The sequence below is a fragment of the Pristiophorus japonicus genome, unplaced genomic scaffold, assembly GCF_044704955.1.
Source record: "Pristiophorus japonicus isolate sPriJap1 unplaced genomic scaffold, sPriJap1.hap1 HAP1_SCAFFOLD_79, whole genome shotgun sequence".
NCBI classification, from domain to species: domain Eukaryota; kingdom Metazoa; phylum Chordata; class Chondrichthyes; family Pristiophoridae; genus Pristiophorus; species Pristiophorus japonicus.
The window spans coordinates 984,686-1,009,374 of record NW_027254707.1 but is presented as its reverse complement, the minus strand read 5'-3'; the positions used below and the strand labels follow the sequence as shown (position 1 = coordinate 1,009,374).

The window sequence follows — 24,689 nt, the reverse complement described above, 5'->3', positions numbered from 1 at the left end:
GACACTTATTACACAGTCTGACAACTCACTGGGAGAGACATAATGTACACAGGGTCACTTGTTACACAGTCTGACTCCTCGCTGGGAGAGACACACAGTGTACACAGGGACACTTGTTACACAGTCTGACTCCTCACTGGGGGAGACACACGTTACACAGGGACACTTGTTACACAGTCTGACTCCTCACTGGGAGAGACACACTGTACACAGTGACACTTGTTACACAGTCTGACTCCTCACTGGGAGAGACACACTGTACACAGGGACACTTGTTACACAGTCTGACTCCTCACTGGGGGAGAGATAATTTACACAAGGTCCCTTGTTACACAATATGACTCCTCACTGGGAGCGACACACACTGTACACAAGGACACTTGTTACACAGTATGACTCCTCACTGGGAGAGACACACTGTACACAGGGACACGTGTTACACAGTCTGACTCCTCACTGGGAGAGACACACTGTACACAGGGACACTTGTTACACAGTCTGACTCCTCACTGGGGGAGAGATAATTTACACAGCGACATTTGTTACACATTCTGACTCCTCACTGGGAGCGACACACACTGTACACAGCACAGGGACACTTGTTACACAGTCTGACTCCTCACTGGGAGAGACACACTGTACACAGGGACACGTGTTACACAGTCTGACTCCTCACTGGGAGAGACACACTGTACACAGCGACACTTGTTACACAGTCTGACCCCTCAGTGGGAGAGACACACAGTACACAGGGACACTTGTTACACAGTCTGACTCCTCACTGGGAGAAACACACTGTACACAGGAACACTTGTTACAAGTCTGACCCCTCACTGGGAGAGACACACTGTACACAGGGACACTTGTTAAACATTCTGACCCCTCAGTGGGAGAGACACACTTTACACAGGGACACTTGTTACACAGTCTGACTCCTCACTGGGAGAGACACACTGTACACAGCGACACTTGTTACACAGTCTGACTCCTCACTGGTAGTAACATAATGTACACAGGGACACTTGTTACACAGTCTGACCCCTCACTGGGATTCACATAATGTACACAGGGACACTTGTTACACAGTCTGACTCCTCACTGGGTGTCACATAATGTACCCAGGGACACTTGTTACACAGTCTGACAACTCACTGGGAGAGACACACAGTGTACACAGGAACACTTGTTACACAGTCTGACTCCTCACTGGGGGAGACACACGTTACACAGGGACACTTGTTACACAGTCTGACTCCTCACTGGGAGAGACATAATTTACACAGGGTCACTTGTTACAGAGTCTGACTCCACACTGGGAGACACATAATGTACACAGGGACACTTGATACACAGTCTGACAACTCACTGGGAGAGACATAATGTACACAGGGACACTTGTTACACAGTCTGACTCCTCGCTGGGAGAGACACACAGTGTACACAGGAACACTTGTTACACAGTCTGACTCCTCACTGGGGGAGACACACGTTACACAGGGACACTTGTTACACAGTCTGACTCCTCACTGGGAGAGACACACTGTACACAGTGACACTTGTTACACAGTCTGACTCCTCACTGGGAGAGACACACTGTACACAGGGACACTTGTTACACAGTCTGACTCCTCACTGTGTGAGAGATAATTTACACAAGGTCACTTGTTACACAATCTGACTCCTCACTGATAGAGACACACTGTACACAGCGACACTTGTTACACATTCTGACTCCTCACTGGGAGCGACACACACTGTACACAGGGACACTTGTTACACAGTCTGACTCCTCACTGGGAGAGACACACTGTACACAGGGACACGTGTTACACAGTCTGACTCCTCACTGGGAGAAACACACAGTACACAGGGACACTTGTTACACAGTCTGACTCCTCACTGGGAGAAACACACAGTACACAGCGACACTTGTTACACAGTCTGACTCCTCACTGGGAGAGACACACTGTACACAGGGACACGTGTTACACATTCTGACCCCTCAGTGGGAGAGACACACTGTACACAGGGACACGTGTTACACAGTCTGACTCCTCACTGGGAGCAACACACAGTACACAGCGACACTTGTTACACAGTCTGACTCCTCACTGGGAGAGACACACTGGACACAGAGACACGTGTTACACAGTCTGACTCCTCACTGGGAGAGACACACTGTACACAGCGACACTTGTTACACAATCTGACCCCTCAGTGGGAGAGACACACAGTACACAGGGACACTTGTTACACAGTCTGACTCCACACTGGGAGAAACACACTCTACACAGGGACACTTGTTACACAGTCTGACTCCTCACTGGGAGAAACACACAGTACACAGCGACACTTGTTACACAGTCTGACTCCTCACTGGGAGAGACACACTGTACACAGGGACACGTGTTACACATTCTGACCCCTCAGTGGGAGAGACACACTGTACACAGGGACACGTGTTACACAGTCTGACTCCTCACTGGGAGCAACACAAAGTACACAGCGACACTTGTTACACAGTCTGACTCCTCACTGGGAGAGACACACTGTACACAGGGACACGTGTTACACAGTCTGACTCCTCACTGGGAGAGACACACTGTACATAGCGACACTTGTTACAGAGTCTGACCCCTCAGTGGGAGAGACACACAGTACACAGGGACACTTGTTACACAGTCTGACTCCTCACTGGGAGAAACACACTCTACACAGGGACACTTGTTACAAGTCTGACCCCTCACTGGGAGAGACACACTGTTCACAGGGACACTTGTTACACAGTCTGCCTCCTCACTGGGAGAAACACACAGTACACAGGGACACTTGTTACAAGTCTGACCCCTCACTAGGAGACACACACTGTACACAGGGACACTTGTTACACATTCTGACCCCTCAGTGGGAGAGACATACTTTACACAGGGACACTTGTTACACAGTCTGACTCCTCACTGGTAGTCACATAATGTACACAGGGACACTTGTTACACAGTCTGACCCCTCACTGGGATTCACATAATGTACACAGGGACACTTGTTACACAGTCTGACCCTTCACTGGGAGAAACACAAGGTACACAGGGACACATGTTACACAGTCTGACCCATCACTGGGAGAAACACACAGTACACAGAGACACTTGTTACACAGTCTGACCCATCACTGGGAGAGACACACTGTGCACAGGGACACTTGTTACACATTCTGACCCCTCAGTGGGAGGGACACTCTTTACACAGGGACACTTGTTACACAGTCTGACTCCTCACTGGGAGAGACACACTGTACACAGGGACACTTGTTACACAGTCTGACTCCTCACTGTGTGAGAGATAATTTACACAAGGTCACTTGTTACACAATCTGACTCCTCACTGATAGAGACACACTGTACACAGCGACACTTGTTACACATTCTGACTCCTCACTGGGAGCGACACACACTGTACACAGGGACACTTGTTACACAGTCTGACTCCTCACTGGGAGAGACACACTGTACACAGGGACACGTGTTACACAGTCTGACTCCTCACTGGGAGAAACACACAGTACACAGGGACACTTGTTACACAGTCTGACTCCTCACTGGGAGAAACACACAGTACACAGCGACACTTGTTACACAGTCTGACTCCTCACTGGGAGAGACACACTGTACACAGGGACACGTGTTACACATTCTGACCCCTCAGTGGGAGAGACACACTGTACACAGGGACACGTGTTACACAGTCTGACTCCTCACTGGGAGCAACACACAGTACACAGCGACACTTGTTACACAGTCTGACTCCTCACTGGGAGAGACACACTGGACACAGGGACACGTGTTACACAGTCTGACTCCTCACTGGGAGAGACACACTGTACACAGCGACACTTGTTACACAGTCTGACTCCTCACTGGGAGAAACACACTCTACACAGGGACACTTGTTACAAGTCTGACCCCTCACTGGGAGAGACACACTGTTCACAGGGACACTTGTTACACAGTCTGCCTCCTCACTGGGAGAAACACACAGTACACAGGGACACTTGTTACAAGTCTGACCCCTCACTAGGAGACACACACTGTACACAGGGACACTTGTTACACATTCTGACCCCTCAGTGGGAGAGACATACTTTACACAGGGACACTTGTTACACAGTCTGACTCCTCACTGGTAGTCACATAATGTACACAGGGACACTTGTTACACAGTCTGACCCCTCACTGGGATTCACATAATGTACACAGGGACACTTGTTACACAGTCTGACCCCTCACTGGGAGAAACACAAGGTACACAGGGACACATGTTACACAGTCTGACCCATCACTGGGAGAAACACACAGTACACAGAGACACTTGTTACACAGTCTGACCCATCACTGGGAGAGACACACTGTGCACAGGGATACTTGTTACACATTCTGACCCCTCAGTGGGAGGGACACTCTTTACACAGGGACACTTGTTACACAGTCTGACTCCTCACTGGGAGAGACACACTGTACACAGGGACACTTGTTACACAGTCTGACTCCTCACTGTGTGAGAGATAATTTACACAAGGTCACTTGTTACACAATCTGACTCCTCACTGATAGAGACACACTGTACACAGCGACACTTGTTACACATTCTGACTCCTCACTGGGAGCGACACACACTGTACACAGGGACACTTGTTACACAGTCTGACTCCTCACTGGGAGAGACACACTGTACACAGGGACACGTGTTACACAGTCTGACTCCTCACTGGGAGAAACACACAGTACACAGGGACACTTGTTACACAGTCTGACTCCTCACTGGGAGAAACACACAGTACACAGCGACACTTGTTACACAGTCTGACTCCTCACTGGGAGAGACACACTGTACACAGGGACACGTGTTACACATTCTGACCCCTCAGTGGGAGAGACACACTGTACACAGGGACACGTGTTACACAGTCTGACTCCTCACTGGGAGCAACACACAGTACACAGCGACACTTGTTACACAGTCTGACTCCTCACTGGGAGAGACACACTGGACACAGGGACACGTGTTACACAGTCTGACTCCTCACTGGGAGAGACACACTGTACACAGCGACACTTGTTACACAATCTGACCCCTCAGTGGGAGAGACACACAGTACACAGGGACACTTGTTACACAGTCTGACTCCACACTGGGAGAAACACACTCTACACAGGGACACTTGTTACACAGTCTGACTCCTCACTGGGAGAAACACACAGTACACAGCGACACTTGTTACACAGTCTGACTCCTCACTGGGAGAGACACACTGTACACAGGGACACGTGTTACACATTCTGACCCCTCAGTGGGAGAGACACACTGTACACAGGGACACGTGTTACACAGTCTGACTCCTCACTGGGAGCAACACAAAGTACACAGCGACACTTGTTACACAGTCTGACTCCTCACTGGGAGAGACACACTGTACACAGGGACACGTGTTACACAGTCTGACTCCTCACTGGGAGAGACACACTGTACATAGCGACACTTGTTACACAGTCTGACCCCTCAGTGGGAGAGACACACAGTACACAGGGACACTTGTTACACAGTCTGACTCCTCACTGGGAGAAACACACTCTACACAGGGACACTTGTTACAAGTCTGACCCCTCACTGGGAGAGACACACTGTTCACAGGGACACTTGTTACACAGTCTGCCTCCTCACTGGGAGAAACACACAGTACACAGGGACACGTGTTACAAGTCTGACCCCTCACTAGGAGACACACACTGTACACAGGGACACTTGTTACACATTCTGACCCCTCAGTGGGAGAGACATACTTTACACAGGGACACTTGTTACACAGTCTGACTCCTCACTGGTAGTCACATAATGTACACAGGGACACTTGTTACACAGTCTGACCCCTCACTGGGATTCACATAATGTACAGAGGGACACTTGTTACACAGTCTGACCCCTCACTGGGAGAAACACAAGGTACACAGGGACACATGTTACACAGTCTGACCCATCATGGGAGAAACACACAGTACACAGAGACACTTGTTACACAGTCTGACCCATCACTGGGAGAGACACACTGTGCACAGGGACACTTGTTACACATTCTGACCCCTCAGTGGGAGGGACACTCTTTACACAGGGACACTTGTTACACAGTCTGACTCCTCACTGGGAGAGACACACTGTACACAGGGTCAGTTGTTACACAGTCTGACTCCTCACTGGGAGAGACACACTGTACACAGCGACACTTGTTACACAGTCTGACTCCTCACTGGTAGTCACATAATTTACACAGGGACACTTGTTACACAGTCTGACCCCTCACTGGGAGTCACATAATGTACACAGGGACACTTGTTACACAGTCTGACCCCTCACTGGGAGAAACACACAGTACACAGGGACACATGTTACACAGTCTGACCCATCACTGGGAGAGACACACAGTACACAGGGACACTTGTTACACAGTCTGACCCATCACTGGGAGAAACACACAGTACACAGGGACACATATTGCAGAGTCCGAGTCCACATTGGGAAAGATACACAATGTATACGTTGAAAAAATCTTACATAGTCTGATGCCTCACTCTGACAGGCACGCAGTTTACACAGGTGCACTTATTACAAAGTCCAAATCCACACTGGGTGAGCCAGATACTGTACAGAAGAACAATTGTTATACAGTCTTACACCTTAGTGGAATAGATAGATCCTGTACAGAGGGGCTCCGGTACATTATAGAAACACAGAAAGTCAGAGAGAGAACGGCTACCGTTAATGTGTGTGCCGAACGTCTTGGTCCCACTTTCTTATTGTGAAGACGAACCAGGCCGATTTTACAGCAGCCAGCAAGAGACAAAAGGCGAATACAGATGTTAAATGCGATGATACAGCGGTCTCGTCCCCTACACCTCCTGACTACTCCCGGAACAGAATGTGGGCTGTATACGTGAGGTGGATCCTGATGTGTCTGGCTGGAGCACTGAGGGGAATTACTCATTGACCGATTGCCCAAACCAGGGCGGTTTGGAAAGATCTAAGCTTCGAACCGTTATCCCTATGATTACACACACAACGTCAAGCGGCGCAGGAGTCTGATTGGGTTATGTACAAGAACTTTATTTCCTGGATACGGTTTGTTTTCTGGGCTTGTAGATAGGTTGTGCTATGTTCCCCCGTCACTGCACTGATCCCACAGGGCAGTCCAGCCCTGATATAAACTAAAGTGAATCTGTATAGTGCCCTTACCTGACTACACTTGGAACGCAGGACGGTCAGTGGGGAAGCTGGAGACTGAAAGATTGCCTAGCTAAATTAGGGCAGACAGGCGCCGAGGGAGCCCGTGGTTGAATATCCACGGAGCTTTCCACCAGCGTGCAGTAGAACCCCCGTTTCTGCCTCCCTACAATGCAAACTCACTCCGCACACCAGTCCCTACATATTGCTTTCTAAACCCAGTTCTCAGCTTCCACAACTCCCTCTCCCTCGTTCTACCTCTTACACCTTTTCTAACCCTTTCTCCTTTTTACCTCTTTCTCCATTTTCTTTCCTCATCACTCTCTGCCTCTTTCTCCATCTCTCCCTCTACCTCCTCTTCCATTTGTATTTACTTATTTCTCACTCTCTCCTTACTTCTCTTCTTCCTCTTTCTCCATCTCTCTGTACCTCTTTCCCCATCTCCCTATATCTCTGTCTCTATCTCTCTCTACCTGTGTATACATTTCTCTCTACAATTCTCCATTTCCCTATACCTTTCCCAATCTCCCTATATCTCTGTCTATATCTCTCTCTATCTCTGTATACATTTCTCCCTACAATTCTCCATTTCCCTATACCTCTTTCACCATCTCCCTATATCTCTGTCTCTATCTCTCTCTACCTCTGTATACAATTCTCCCTACAATTCTCCATTTCCCTATACCTTTCCCCATCTCCCTATAACTCTGTCTCTATCTCTCTCTATCTCTGTATACATTTCTCCCTACAATTCTCCATTTCCCTATACCTCTTTCACCATCTCCCTATATCTCTGTCTCTATCTCTCTCTACCTCTGTATACATTTCTCTCTACAATTCTCCATTTCCCTATACCTTTCCCCATCTCCCTATATCTCTGTCTCTATCTCTCTCTACCTCTGTATACATTTCTCTCTACAATTCTCTATTTCCCTATACCTTTCCCCATCTCCCTATATCTCTGTCTCTATCTCTCTCTACCTCTGTATACATTTCTCTCTACAATTCTCCATTTCCCTATACCTTTCCCCATCTCCCTATATCTCTGTCTCTATCTCTCTCTCTACCTCTGTATACATTTCTCTCTACAATTCTCCATTTCCCTATACCTTTCCCCATCTCTCTATATCTCTGTCTCTATCTCTCTCTATCTCTGTATACATTTCTCTCTACAATTCTCCATTTCCCTATACCTTTCCCCATCTCCCTATATTTCTGTCTCTATCTCTCTCTACCTGTGTATACATTTCTCTCTACAATTCTCCATTTCCCTATACCTCTTTCCCCATCTCCCTATATCTCTGTCTCTATCTCTCTCTATCTCTGTATACATTTCTCTCTACAATTCTCCATTTCCCTATACCTTTCACCATCTCCCTATATCTCTGTCTCTATCTCTCTCTATCTCTGTATACATTTCTCTCTACAATTCTCCATTTCCCTATACCTTTCCCCATCTCCCTATATCTCTGTCTCTATCTCTCTCTACCTCTATATACATTTCTCTCTACAATTCTCCATTTCCCTATATCTTTCCCCATCTCCCTATATCTCTGTCTCTATCTCTCTCTATCTCTGTATACATTTCTCTCTACAATTCTCTATTTCCCTATACCTTTCCCCATCTCCCTATATCTGTCTCTATCTCTCTCTACCTGTGTATACATTTCTCTCTGCAATTCTCCATTTCCCTATACCTCTTTCACCATCTCCATATATCTGTCTCTATCTCTCTCTATCTCTGTATACATTTCTCTCTACAATTATCCATTTCCCTATACCTTTCACCATCTCCCTATATCTGTCTCTATCTCTCTCTACCTCTATACATTTCTCTCTACAATTCTTCATTTCCCTAGACCTCTTTCCCAATCTCCCTCTACCTTTCTCTATCTGTGTACCTCTCATTCGATCTCCCTCGACATCTTTCGGCCTCTCCCTCTTACTCGTTCTCCATCTCTCTCTACCTCTTTCTCCATCTCTTCCTCTACTTTTTCCATCTCTACCGCTTTCGCCATCTCAGTCACACTCTGTCTACCTCTTCCTCCATTGCTACCACATTTCCTTCTCTCTTTACCTCTTCCTTCATCTGTCACTTTCTCCTTCTCCTTCTCTAACTCTTCCTCCAGCATTTACTCCCTCGTTCACCATCTCCCCCTAACTCTTTCACCATCTCTCCCTAACTCTTTCACCATCTCTCCCTAACTCTTTCACCATCTCTCCCTAACTCTTTCACCATCTCTCCCTAACTCTTTTTCCATATCTCCCTAACTCTTTCACCATCTCTCCCTAATTCTTTCACCATCTCTCCCTAATTCTTTCACCATCTCTCCCTAACTCTTTCACCATCTCTCCCTAACTCTTTCACCAACTCTCCCTAAATCTTTCACCAACTCTCCCTAATATTTTCACCATCTCTCCCTAACTCTTTCACCATCTCTCCCTAACTCTTTGACCATCTCTCCCTAACTCTTTCACCATCTCTCCCTAACTCTTTCACCATCTCTCCCTAACTCTTTGACCATCTCTCCCTAACTCTTTCACCATCTCTCCCTAATTATTTCACCATCTCTCCCTAACTCTTTCACCATCTCTCCCTACCTTTCTCCATCTCTCTCTAACCTTTCCCCATTTGTCCCAACACGTTTTCAATTTCCCTCTACATCTACCTGCATCACTCTCTCGCTATCTCCACCTCTCTCTCTTTTCCTCCATCTTACCTCTTTCTCCCTTTCTCTTTACCTCTTCCTCCTTCTCTCTCTACCTTCTTGTATCACTTCATATTTCTCCATCTCCTTCTGCATCTTCCACCATGTCTACTTCATTCGTCATCTCTGTACCACTCTCCATCTCCCTTTAACTCTTTCTATATCTCTACCTCCATCGAGAGAGGGAGAGAGAAATAGAGAGAGCGAGAGAGACAGAGAGCGAGAGAGAGATGCAAATGGAAAGAGACAGATGGAGTAAGTAGCAAGAGAGAGAGATATGGAAAGGGAGAGGAAGATGGACATATTTGAAGAGCGGGAGAGTGGCATGGATAAGAAGAGAGATGGAGGGAGAGAGAGGTAGATACATGGAGTGATAGGGAGATGGAGAGACAGATGGCGACTATATATATATGTATTTATATATAGAGAGAGAGACAGAGCGAGAGAGAGAAAGAGACAGAGATGTAGAGAGACAGAGGGACAGATAGATAAATAAAGAGATAGGCAGACAGACATAAGAGAGAGAGAAAGAGAGAGGGAGGGAGCGAGTTTGAGAGAGAGAGGGAGCGAGTTTAAGAGAGAGAGGGAAAGAGAGAGGGAGGGAGACACCGTGGGACGGAGAAGGATAGAGTGAGACAGAGAGTGACAGAAAGAGTTGAGCAGCCGCCGGTTTGCGGGAGCTAGAAATAAAACAGTTACAGACATGGAATTTATAACCGAAAGATAGTCTTGGAAAGGGAGAGATGAACAGAAATGGAGATAGAGAAAAATTCACCGACAGACAGAGATAAATAAAGAGAAATGATAAGCACAGTCCTGGCGGTCCGAGTCCCGACCCGCCTCTGGGCTTCCAGTGTTCCATCCCTCTGTCTATCTGTCGACCTCTCTGTCTGTCCATCCATGTGTTTCTCTCTCATTTCTCCGCAGTGCTCCCATTCTCATCAGGTCCACAGCAGTGACTGTGATTGGCGGGTTTGCCAATATTCCTTTACCTGCAGGGTAGTCATTTACTGCATGTCCAGGTGAGCTCTTTAGTGCCGTCTATTTGAGAAACACATCATGTGTCGTCTGTTGAGTGGTTCCAAATATCTTTAAAATATATTAACAAATTCAGATTTAGAGTCATGTTGAGACGCAGTGCTCCGAAAGCAAAATATATTTTCCATCCAGTGCGGAGTGCATGAGATGAATAATGAAATGGGATTATGTTCGAGTGTTTAGAATCTTTGAGCTTTCTATGGTTTCACTAATCTAAGAATTAGATTGATTGGATATTTCACCACGTTCTGCAGCTCCTCTCTGAATTTAGTTTGTGTCAGCACATAAATACACGTGTTGGTGCAGGAACTGAGAAGCTGAAGAAACCCTGCCACGCTCTCTGTGGTATAAAGAGGATCAGTGAAGGAGGAAGGATAATTATGTGTAATTCGCTGGTAAATGTAAAATACAACCTGTGTCGTCCACAACAGGATAAAACTCCCGGTTATACTGAAGAGTAAAGTGATGGATTTCCTACGGTTCAACATCTCTATATCCTTGTGATTCTCTCCATTGCTGCAGCCCCGGAGTTCCCTGCGGACTCTACTGGCCGCTAAAATACGTCTGACCGTCAGAACATTGAGCAGCAAAATTAGAAAGAATGGAATGCAAGGTGTTAAAATGCAGTGAAACAAGACAAATGCGGTCCATGCGATGGACGTATAGTAGCTCGGTTTAAGCTGACAACCCCAGGGTACATTATCAATTATATAGTAAGGTGCAGTTGTAAAATACCAGGGGGCACACTCGAAACAGCTCAGCACACTCACTGTTCCGATAATCGCAGCCGCTGTTCTCTCGGTGCAGTATTTTGTTTTCAGCTTCTCACAACAAATGGCCACAAATCGGTCAAAAGTGAAAGCGACTGTTAACCAGACAGAAACCATCGTGCTAGAAAAAATCATGACTTCAATGAGACTGCAAATGGGAGTAATGTTCAGGAATGAATATGGGAAATAAATCAGACGGATCTGCCTTAATATTGGATCAGATATAATGACCAGGAGATCGGCGCATGCCATTCCTACCACGCAGCGAGAGATACATTTGGAGAGACCGCACTTTCCACGGGACAGGATCACAATCGCCACCAAGTTAACTAGAAAGAAGGGAGAGAAAAGGAAGCAGAGAAATTACCGATCAGACCTGGTGCCAAAGCAACATTTCGACAGAATCTGGGTGAAATTTCCGACTTTGTTGCTGCATCGAACGGTGGAAGCTGATTCTGGAACTGGGCAGTGCTTTCGGACAGAGAAATTTTCAAACGCATTTATCAATAGTGCATTGGGAAATCAGTACAGAAAGCGAATAAAGTGAGCACCGGATCTATTGGAAGGAACGAGTGACTGCACAGTGCCGGTGGGGAAATGAGAAGGGTTTTTATGGAGCGCGAATGCAACGGGTTAAACCGGATTTTATCTCCAGACGGAGGAGGAAAGACATTAAAGGTCGGGAAGGTTTGTGCAGAGGGTGGGGCATTTGTTGCTGTGTGTTAAGAGATCTGAAGGGGCTGACACAAACCGGGAAAGGCCGAGAGCTCTGGCAATGAGTTTAAGGTTTACGGTCTGATTGTAAGAGGCAGCTGGAGGTGGAGTTAGTGAGTAAGATTGGGAGGGAAACAAGGAAAATGTAATGTAGGAGCTGGTGGGGAATCTGGAGCACAGGGTTTGGGGAAGCGGACAAACTGAAGCAGCGGATGAGGAGACAGGGGATTGAATACAGTGGGAAGAGAGGCTGGGATTCACAGTGAGCCTGCAGCAGAGTGTTAGAGGAAATCTTATTCATAAATCCCAGTAGCACAACTCAATTCATACTTTCAACCATTGGTGTCAGGTAACAGCTCGTTGGTGACAAAGTGTATTCTGTAAATTGATAAAATAAAATTATATTTAATATGTTAATTAAACCAGCCTCGTTTTGTATTGAATTAAGTTGACAGAGTTTTTAAAATGCACTATCCTAATAATGCATTACGCTAAAGAAATGCAGGATTCTATTCTATACAACATTTCAATTATCTTTAGATATTCAGTCAGTAAACAAGTAAAATAACAATTTACCAAAACAGACTGAGGACCACATAGCGACAGAATAAAATCCTCACAATCTCACAACATCCTAATGTCACCTTCAAGGCACATGTTGTCATCTTAATTGTACTGGAAGTTTCAGCAGTTCAATCTGATTCATTATTCACATAGCTGCCCCTCTCTCTATCTCCACCCTCTCCCTCTCTTTCTCGCTCTCTTTCCTTTCACCCTCCCTGTAGTTTTCCTTCTCAGTCTATTTCTCCATCGCCCCTCTCCATCTCTCCGCATTGTCTCCAATCACTTTCTCAATGCCTTTTTCACAACCGATTCAATGCGAACATCCTGCAGCTGCATGCTATTCTCCTTCCACGTTTTCAATGTTTCTATTCTCAGAGTCAGTTTGTTCAATGGTGAAGCCTCTGTGAATACTTTAATATTTCTACTGAACACCCAATTATCAGTCTACTCACCTAAACAATTCCCTTCGTCTCCAATACATGCAATAAACATGATCCTATTATTTTAAAGCACAGCGCTAGTTGGCATGATTGTTCTGGAAACAAAATGACAACATCACCGCTGCTACTTGTAATTCCTACATCAATAGTAGGGCTCCTGATTCCAACAGACAAAGTGCAAACTGATACAATATAACCTCAAAACATTTCATTTTGTAACGAATGTTAGTGACAGTCATTGAACGCTGAAGCAGAAAACGAGATGTGAAGTTTACAGCTGCAAACTCGGTTCAGTAGCCAGGCCTCCGAAGCAGATTCAGATACATACACAGTGAAATAATATTTCATTACAGTGATAACCAATACTTATTGGAACCCAGGTAAATGGAACCATGTTATTTCTGTAGAACACCCACTTATCAGTCTACTCACCTAAACAATTCCCTTCGTCTACAATACATACAACAAACATGATCCTATTATTTTAAATTGCAGCCCTCCATCTAACACGGAGACCGTGAGCTGTCTAATTTCAATCACTGGAAACACATACATTAATAATATTCCAGGACAGGTTAGCTCACAACATGAAACCCTTATTTCTGAAGGTGTGATATAAAACATAAAATGCTGGAGATACTCGGCAGGTCAAGGAGCTTCTGTCGACTGAGAAAAAGAACTGATGGTCTGATACCTGCTCTTAGCCCAGACTCCTGATTCCAATACTTTCAGTACAGATACTAAGGTACTACCATTCTCGAGGTTTGGGTACACAGCGATCGTTGTAGATATAAAGCAGTCAATTCAATACAGAAAGAGCAGAGACAGATAAATCTCACCATTCACTGCTGGAACAGAACAGGTGACTGTGTAAAACATGCAGCGAGTAAAAGATTACCAATCACAGTCGCACATTCAACAAAGATTTACATAACTGACTGTTGAGATATCGGCTTACCAGGAACGCCAACAGCTACAAGAACAGGATAATAAATATCTTCCACCTGAAGGATTAATGGATACCCCATATCTGTGAGAAGCTGCGACTTCTGTTGGAGTGGAATCCCCTGCTCCGGCTGACATTCTGAGCTGATACATTGCAATGGGCCGTGATTTATACAGGGGGTAAGTCTCCACTGACACTGCTGCACCCCTGATGATTGTTATTGGTTACAGTCACTTGAACAAACACATTATATCAGGACCTTTGACTCTGATTAAAATAGCGCTGTGAATAACACTCAAACATCTCAAAGTGCAGGACGTTACCATGATCAGACCTCTCTTGGGAATAAGGCTGAAGTTCTGTTCATACAATACTGAACCAACAATAATGAGCGGCTTCATCTGCAGTTTTCATGTAATTGTATTGACTATTTTCACTCCTGCCGATTTATTTATAAATGTTAACGATTTCCCTGCAGTGTACAGTGAATCCATGGACACAGACAGACCCGTTTCACTCTGTCCCTGCAGTTTCATTGTTCAATTATGAAGATTCAGTCTCTGACACAGGGACAGTTAAAGACCATTTTCAGGATTGGAGCCCAGAAATTACGGTGCATGATATTAGGGAATGGAATCTCAATCACGACCATTGACTTTCTTCTCTCCGTTATTTTAACGCAGGTGGTCGATTCCACATTGGTTAACGGCTCCAGTAAAATCAGAACTGTGCCATCTTCTGACTCCATTCCTCCAGTTCACTCTTGGCCTAAAACTCCCCACCCTCCATCAATGTCAAACGATTCAAAACTCAGCTGTCCTTATCCATCCCTCCCCAGTTTCTAATCGCCCATGACCCTCGCCCTCACAGACTCTCATTGTCTCTCAGTCCACCAAGGCCTTAAATTAAGATTCTGTTCAGGGGGTTTAACCACCTCCATGGCCTCAACGCTCTCTATCTCCATCCACTCCTTCAAACGTGCAACAACTCACCGTGACCTCTCCATATCTCTGACTCTGGCCCCTTTCGATGGGACTTCCTTAACTCTGTACTGGTCGAATCGATCTGATCGTAGTCACAGCGTCTACAGCAATGGATTCTCTTACCACACCTGCACCGTCAACTCCTGAGCTCCGAACTGTCCATTATTTCCCTCTCCTGTTCCTCATCTACATGCTGCCCTTTGTGACATCATCTGCAGTCTTGGACTCTGCTTCCACATGTCTGCTGACATAGAAACAGAGAAACATAGAAAATAGGTGCAGGAGCAGGCCATTCGGCCTATCGAGCCTGCACCGCCATTCAAAAAGGTCATGGCTGATCACCCACGCCAGCACCTCCCCACACGGCCTCTCCATACCACCCCCCCCGACAACCCCAGCCGCAAGGACCACATCCAACTCCCTCCCGAACACATCCAATGAACTGGCATCAACAACTCTCCGCGGCAGGGAACCCCACAAGCCAACAACTCCCCGAATGAAGAAGTCCCTTCCAATCCCAGCCCCAAACTGCCCACCCCCCTATCCCAAAAGCATGCCCCCCCTCGGCTCCGGAACCACCCAACACCGGGAACACTCCCCCCGCACCCAACCCGCCCCGTCAGAATCCTTCCCAAATGCCGAACACCCCCGGATGTCGAGCCCCCAGCCCCTCTCAGACTTCTAAACTCCTGTGAATACAATCCCAGTCGATCCAGTCACTCCTCATATGTCAGTCCTGCCATCACGGGAATCAGTCTGGTGAACCTGCGCTGCACTCCCGCAATAGCAAGAACGTTCTTCCTCAGATTTGGAGACCAAAACTGAACACAATATTCCAGGTAAGGCCTCACTTAGGCCCTGTACAACTGCAATAACATCTCCCAGCTCCAGCTCTCCACAAGCGCTAACCACCCTCCATTACCTCTGTGTTATCTGACTGAAAAGTTCTGCATTAGATGCGATATTCTCCAATTAAATATTGCCAGGATCAAAGCAATTATCTCTGCACGCACCACAAACTCCATAACCTTTTCACCAATTCCATTTATATCCCTAGCTATTGTCTCAGGCTGAATACGATGTGTTATAACCTCTGATCCCTATTCCCATCTGACATGAGTTTCCGGACTCATATCCTCTCTATTACAGAAGACGCCTACTTTCAGCACCACCGACCAACATTGCCGGCATCTGCCACTCCCTTCACCCATCTGGCTCTGAAACCTTCAATCATGCATTCATCAGCTCCAGACTCTCTGTCCTCTTATCCAATTCGTCGCCTCTTCATTGCTCTGACAGTGGTCTCTTGTTGGGACTTCCCTCGCTTGTGTCCACCTTTACCTATCTGAATGGAGACAGAGAATCGCTAGCAATGGCTTCACCCGCCTCCCCCACGTTCCGCAGCACCATTACAATTGAAGAATCTTAAGGATGTATCCTATCCCTCCATTATTCATCATCTACATGCTTCCCATTGAATCTTTGATCTACAGATATGGGATCAGCTTTTACATTGATGATAGCAGTTTTAATTCTCGATCACACTTCTCGATCCCCTCCCTGTGTTGTCATACTATTTGCCAAACATCTTGTTTTGGATGAGCCAAACTTTTCTCTAAGCAAGCATTGGCAAGTCTAAAAGTATCATCTTTAATAATAGCGACAAATGTTGTGTCCTGGCCAACAATACCAATCCCCACTATGGCCGTTAGTTCACAATTAGACTCAGTACCCTTAAAGATCCGAATTCTATTCTTTATACAAATTTGTCACTCCATAACAAAGATCAACAACATCCAACCTCCGTATTTTCGTTGCCTCCAATCTTGCCTCAGTCCATTCGATGTGGAAACTTTCATCAATGCGTTTTTCACATCCCAACCCGACTATATCACTGTACAGTGCGCTAACATCTCATCCTACACCGCCCATATACTTGTTCATCCAAAACTCTGCTGCACATATCCTACACCACGCTAGAACCCTCTCACAAATTACCCCTCTCCTTGCTCATCTATAAAGTGTAGTTCCGTCAAAGCCCCGAGTTTATTTTTCTTCCATGTGTTACAATCCCTGCAAAAACGGTCCTATCGTGTCTCTATAATCTTCCCTAGATGTACAATCCTTCCACATACTGTGTGCCGTCGAATTTGGTTATTATATTGACGCCCTCCCTTTGCCCCACAATTGCAAATTGTGCTTTTAGCCATCTAGGAAAATAGGAAGGAGCAACTCCCAATAGGAAATGGTGCAGGCCATTCAGCCCCTCGTGTCTGATGCGCTTTCAGTCAGATCATAGCTGGTCTATATCTTTACCCAATCTACCTGCCTTGATTTTGTAACCGCAGGTAGCACTGCATGAAAAAAACTAACAAACTGAGCTTTGAAATATTGTACTGACCCACAGCCTCTACAGTTCTTTTTGCAAAGATTTCCATATTTCCTCAACTGTTGTGTGAAGAAGTGTTTCCCGATATTAACCCTGAAAGGTTTAGCTCTAATTTATAGATTATGCCCACTTTTTCTGGAATCTCCCTTTAGAGGGAATAGATTCTCACCATCGACCCTATCAAACCCATTAACCATCATAAAGTTCAAGGCTATACAAGTCTGGTCTGTGCAAACTGTCCTCAGAATTCAATCGTTTTAGTACTGGAACCCTCTGGTGATTCTGCAGTACATCAACACCAAAGCCAATGTATCCATATATCCTGTTTGGGGTGCTGTGCCCAGAATTGAATGCATGTACTCCAGGTGCGTTCTAAGCAATGCTCTGTACATCTGTAATAAATTGTCCACCATGCATTCCAGCCCTCCTGAGATAAAGACGAATTGTATAATTTATTTGTGTACATGTCCAGTAGCCTTACGCAATTTCTGTACATGGACATGTAAATCTACATGCCAATCCACAGCACTAGTTTCTGGCTTTAAGAACACACTTTGATGTATCTTCCTTAGGTAAAAAGTGGACTATGATCACACTTTCTCACATTGAAAGCCTTCTGCCACAGCTTTTCTCATTCAATCTATCAGCGCCTTTGAAACATGCTGCTCGCATCTATACTATATACTTTGCCACTTAAATTACTCTCGCCAACAAACTTAGATTTATGGCTCGCTATTTCCTCATCCATGCATAAATATAATAAAAATCTGCAGCCCCATACAGATCCTAAGGAGACACGAGTATTCACATTCTGCCAATAAAGTACATACAGATTATTTCTTGCTCTCTGTCTGCAACCAAATAACACATTCCCTAGCCAACACAATAGGTTGCCTCCAATTCCAGGCGTTCTCATTTGTGGTAACAATTCATCGTGTGGAAGCTTGTCGAATACCATCTGGAAGTTCACAAAAGTAACATCCTTATCTACCACATGGGTTGCTGTTATTATCAGTTACCTCCTCCACCTTCCATTTGTCTCCACCTTTAAGGGTATGGAGAGCAGGCAGGAAAGTGGAGCTGAGGCCATGATCAGATCAGCAATGACCTTATTGAACGGTGGAGCAGTCTCGAGGGGTCAAATGGCCTACTCCTGCTCCTATTTCTTATGTTCTTAAACCCATTTTTTGACTGAATTATGGCCACACTTCCTATTTTCCACCTCTTTGGCCGGGGACTACTTGCCTCTATTTTAATTCTAGGAAATGCCCTTGGATATTCTGTTCTATTTGTAAGGTGCTATATAAATACAAGTGTTACTGTTGTACGGCAGTGTCCTCCATTCTCATCTTGGACTTACTCAGGGTAAGGTACAGTACGATACCGATGTAAATTTTAATCAAATCTTGTCAATGTGGCTTTTGTAAAATGACTCCATAATCTATCACACCCAGATCACAAGGAAGAATGCTAAGATTCCTCTTTCTACCATGTAAGACCCAACATTTCTCCACGCCCCTCTCATCCTTCTCTACCCAAATGAAACCCGCTCGGTAACAAAGCTTTAGTTTGCACACTTACTTATTTGTCTGTCTTGCCTCACTCCTCTATGACGCATGTTAGGAATGCTTATTGCAGGAAAAGCGTTCTGTAACTGTAAGTTCTTTTCACATTCACAACAATATGTCCAATATTAGTCCAATCTTTGAGCAGCAGCAACATTCACAACAATATGTCCAATATTAGTCCAATCTGTGAGCAGCAGCACCATTCACAACAATATGTCCAAAAGTAGTCCAATCTGTGAGCCGCAGCACCATTCACAACAATATGTCCAATATTAGTCCAATCTGTGAGTAGCAGCACCATTCACAATAATATGTCAATAGTCGTCCAATCTGTGAACAGCAGCACCATTCACAACAATATGTCAAATAGTAGTCCAATCTGTGAGCAGCAGCACCATTCACAACAATATGTCCAATAGTAGTCCAATCTGTGAACAGCAGCACCATTCACAACAATATGGCCAATAGTAGTCCAATATGTGAGCAGCAGCACCATTCACAACAATATGTCCAATAGTAGTCCAATCTGTGAGCAGCAGCACCATTCACAAGAATATGTCCAATAGTAGTCCAATCTGTGAGCAGCAGCACCATTCACAACAACATGTCTAATAGTAGTCCAATCTGTGAACAGCAGCACCATTCACAACAATATGTCCAATAGTAGTCCAATCTGTGAGCAGCAGCACCATTCACAACAATATGTCTAATAATAGTCCAATCTGTGAACAGCAGCACCATTCACAACAATATGTCCTATAGTAGTCCAATCTGTGAACAGCAGCACCATTCACAACAATATGTCGAATAATAGTCCAATCTGTGAACAGCAGCACCATTCACAACAATATGTCCAATAGTTGTCCAATCTGTGAACAGCAGCAACATTCACAAGAATATGTCCAATAGCAGTCCAATCTGTGAGCAGCAGCACCATTCACAACAACATGTCTAACGGTAGTCCAATCTGTGAACAGCAGCACCATTCACAACAATATGTCCAATAGTAGTCCAATCTGTGAGCAGCAGCACCATTCACAACAATATGTCTAATAATAGTCCAATCTGTGAACAGCAGCACCATTCACAACAATATGTCCAATAGTAGTCCAATCTGTGAACAGCAGCACCATTCACAACAATATGTCAAATAATAGTCCAATCTGTGAACAGCAGCACCATTCACAACAATATGTCCAATAGTTGTCCAATCTGTGAACAGCAGCAACATTCACAACAATATGTCAATAGTAGTCCAATCTGTGAACAGCAGCAACATTCACAACAATATGTCAATAGTAGTCCAATCTGTGAACAGCAGCACCATTCACAATAATATGTCCAATAGTAGTCCAATCTGTGAACAACAGCACCATTCACAACAATATGTCCAATAGTAGTCCAATCTGTGAGTAGTAGCACCATTCACAACAATATGTCCAATAGTAATCCGAACTGTGAACAGCAGCACCATTCACAACAATATGTACAATAGTAGTCCAATCTGTGAACAGCAGCACCATTCACAACAATATATCCAATAGTAGTCCAATCTGTGAACAGCAGCACCATTCACAACAATATGTCCAATAGTAGTCCAATCTGTGAACAGCAGCACCATTCACAACAATATGTCCAATAGTAGTCCAATCTGTGAACACCAGCACCATTCACAACAATATGTCCAATAGTCGTCCAATCTGTGAACAGCAGCACCATTCACAACAATATGTCCAATAGTAGTCCAATCTGTGAGCAACAGCACCATTCACAACAATATGTCCAATAGTAGTCCAATCTGTGAACAGCAGCACGATTCATAACAATATGTCAATAGTAGTCCAATCTTTGAACAGCAGCACCATTCCTACCAATATGTCCAATAGTAGTCCAATCTGTGAACAGCAGCACCATTCACAACAATATGTCCAATAGTTATCCAATCTGTGAGCAGCAACTCCATTCACAACAATATGTCTTATAGTAGTCCAGTCTGTGAGCAACAGCACCATTCACAACAATATGACCAATAGTAGTCCAATCTGTGAGCAGCAACACCATTGACAACAATATGACTTATAGTAGTCCTGTCTGTGAGCAACAGCACCATTCACAAAAGTCTGTCCAATAGTAGTCCAATCGGTGAGCAGCAGCACCATTCACAACAATATGTCCAATATTAGTCCAATCTTTGAACAGTAGCACCATTCACAACAATATGTCCAATAGTAGTCCAATCTGTGAGCAGCAGCACCATTCACAACAATTTGTCAACAGTAGTCCAATCTGTGAACAGCAGCACCATTCACAACAATATGTCCAATATTAGGCCAATCTGTGAGCAGCAGCACCATTCACAACAATATGTCAATAGTAGTCCAATCTGTGAACAGCAGCACCATTCACAACAATATGTCCAATAGTAGGCCAATCTGTGAGCCGCAGCACCATTCACAACAATATGTCTAATAGTAGTCCAATCTGTAAACAGCAGCACCATTCACAACAATATGTCCAATAGTAGTCCAATCTGTGAACAGCAGAACCATTCATAACAATATGTCCAATAGTAGTCCAATCTGTGAACAGCAGCAACATTCACAACAATATGGCCAATAGTAGTCCAATATGTGAGCAGCAGCACCATTCACAACAATATGTCCAATAGTAGTCCAATCTGTGAGCAGCAGCACCATTCACAAGAATATGTCCAATAGTAGTCCAATCTGTGAGCAGCAGCACCATTCACAACAACATGTCTAATAGTAGTCCAATCTGTGAACAGCAGCACCATTCACAACAATATGTCCAATAGTAGTCCAATCTGTGAGCAGCAGCACCATTCACAACAATATGTCTAATAATAGTCCAATCTGTGAACAGCATCACCATTCACAACAATATGTCCTATAGTAGTCCAATCTGTGAACAGCTGCACCATTCACAACAATATGTCGAATAATAGTCCAATCTGTGAACAGCAGCACCATTCACAACAATATGTCCAATAGATGTCCAATCTGTGAACAGCAGCAACATTCACAAGAATATGTCCAATAGTAGTCCAATCTGTGAGCAGCAGCACCATTCACAAGAATATGTCCAATAGTAGTCCAATCTGTGAGCAGCAGCACCATTCACAACAACATGTCTAATAGTAGTCCAATCTGTGAACAGCAGCACCATTCACAACAATATGTCCAATAGCAGTCCAATCTGTGAGCAGCAGCACCATTCACAACAATATGTCTAATAATAGTCCAATCTGTGAACAGCAGCACCATTCACAACAATATGTCCTATAGTAGTCCAATCTGTGAACAGCTGCACCATTCACAACAATATGTCGAATAATAGTCCAATCTGTGAACAGCAGCACCATTCACAACAATATGTCCAATAGATGTCCAATCTGTGAACAGCAGCAACATTCACAAGAATATGTCCAATAGCAGTCCAATCTGTGAGCAGCAGCACCATTCACAACAACATGTCTAATGGTAGTCCAATCTGTGAACAGCAGCACCATTCACAACAATATGTCCAATAGTAGTCCAATCTGTGAACAGCAGCACCATTCACAACAATATGTCGAATAATAGTCCAATCTGTGAACAGCAGCACCATTCACAACAATATGTCCAATAGTTGTCCAATCTGTGAACAGCAGCAACATTCACAACAATATGTCAACAGTAGTCCAATCTGTGAACAGCAGCAACATTCACAACAATATGTCCAATAGTAATCCGAACTGTGAACAGCAGCACCATTCACAACAATATGTACAATAGTAGTCCAATCTGTGAACAGCAGCACCATTCACAACAATATGTCCAATAGTAGTCCAATCTGTGAACAGCAGCACCATTCACAACAATATGTCCAATAGTAGTCCAATCTGTGAACAGCAGCACCATTCACAACAATATGTCCAATAGTAGTCCAATCTGTGAACACCAGCACCATTCACAACAATATGTCCAATAGTCGTCCAATCTGTGAACAGCAGCACCATTCACAACAATATGTCCAATAGTATTCCAATCTGTGAGCAACAGCACCATTCACAACAATATGTCCAATAGTAGTCCAATCTGTGAACAGCAGCACGATTCATAACAATATGTCAATAGTAGTCCAATCTTTGAACAGCAGCACCATTCCTACCAATATGTCCAATGGTAGTCCAATCTGTGAACAGCAGCACCATTCACAACAATATGTCCAATAGTTATCCAATCTGTGAGCAGCAACTCCATTCACAACAATATGTCTTATAGTAGTCCAGTCTGTGAGCAACAGCACCATTCACAACAATATGACCAATAGTAGTCCAATCTGTGAGCAGCAACACCATTGACAACAATATGACTTATAGTAGTCCTGTCTGTGAGCAACAGCACCATTCACAAAAGTCTGTCCAATAGTAGTCCAATCGGTGAGCAGCAGCACCATTCACAACAATATGTCCAATATTAGTCCAATCTTTGAACAGTAGCACCATTCACAACAATATGTCCAATAGTAGTCCAATCTGTGAGCAGCAGCACCATTCACAACAATTTGTCAATAGTAGTCCAATCTGTGAACAGCAGCACCATTCACAACAATATGTCCAATATTAGGCCAATCTGTGAGCAGCAGCACCATTCACAACAATATGTCAATAGTAGTCCAATCTGTGAACAGCAGCACCATTCACAACAATATGTCCAATAGTAGGCCAATCTGTGAGCAGCAGCACCATTCACAACAATATGTCTAATAGTAGTCCAATCTGTAAACAGCAGCACCATTCACAACAATATGTCCAATAGTAGTCCAATCTGTGAACAGCAGAACCATTCATAACAATATGTCCAATAGTAGTCCAATCTGTGAACAGCAGCAACATTCACAACAATATGGCCAATAGTAGTCCAGTCTGTGAGCAACAGCACCATTCACAACAATATGTCCAATAGTAGTCCAATCTGTGAACAGCAGCACCCTTCACAACAATATGTCCAATAGAAGTCCAATCTGTGATCAGCAGCACCATTCACAACAATATATCTAATAGTAGTCCAATCTGTGAACAGCACCATTCACAACAATATGTCCAATCGTAGTCCAATCTGTGAACAGCACCATTCACAACAATATGTCCAAAAGTAGTCCAATCTGTGAACAGCACCATTCACAACTATATGTCCAATATTAGTCCAATCTGTGAACAGCAGCACCGGTCACAACAATATGTACAATAGTAGTCCAATCTGTGAACAGCAGCACCATTCACAACAATATGTCCAATAGTA

The 24,689-nt window shown here is 44.6% G+C and overlaps 1 protein-coding gene across 1 annotated transcript; it reads right to left on the bottom strand.

The window, feature by feature from the left end:
* Nucleotides 1-11,209: 11,209 nt before the first annotated feature.
* Nucleotides 11,210-14,528, bottom strand: LOC139256886 (probable G-protein coupled receptor 139). Its single transcript, XM_070874349.1, has 2 exons — nucleotides 14,459-14,528; nucleotides 11,210-12,111 (listed from the first exon to the last, which is right to left on the bottom strand). Exons 1-2 carry the CDS (start codon nucleotides 14,526-14,528, stop codon nucleotides 11,210-11,212), a joined length of 972 nt encoding a protein of 323 aa, XP_070730450.1.
* Between the last annotated feature and the right edge of the window lie 10,161 nt (nucleotides 14,529-24,689).

Coding starts and splice junctions, on each gene's coding strand:
- LOC139256886 (XM_070874349.1), bottom strand. CDS start 14,528: ATGGGGTATCCATTAATCCTTCAGGTGGAAGATATTTATTATCCTGTT. Junction 12,112..14,458: donor TGTAGCTGTTGGCGTTCCTG/GTAAGCCGATAT, acceptor CCTTCTTTCTAG/TTAACTTGGTGGCGATTGTG.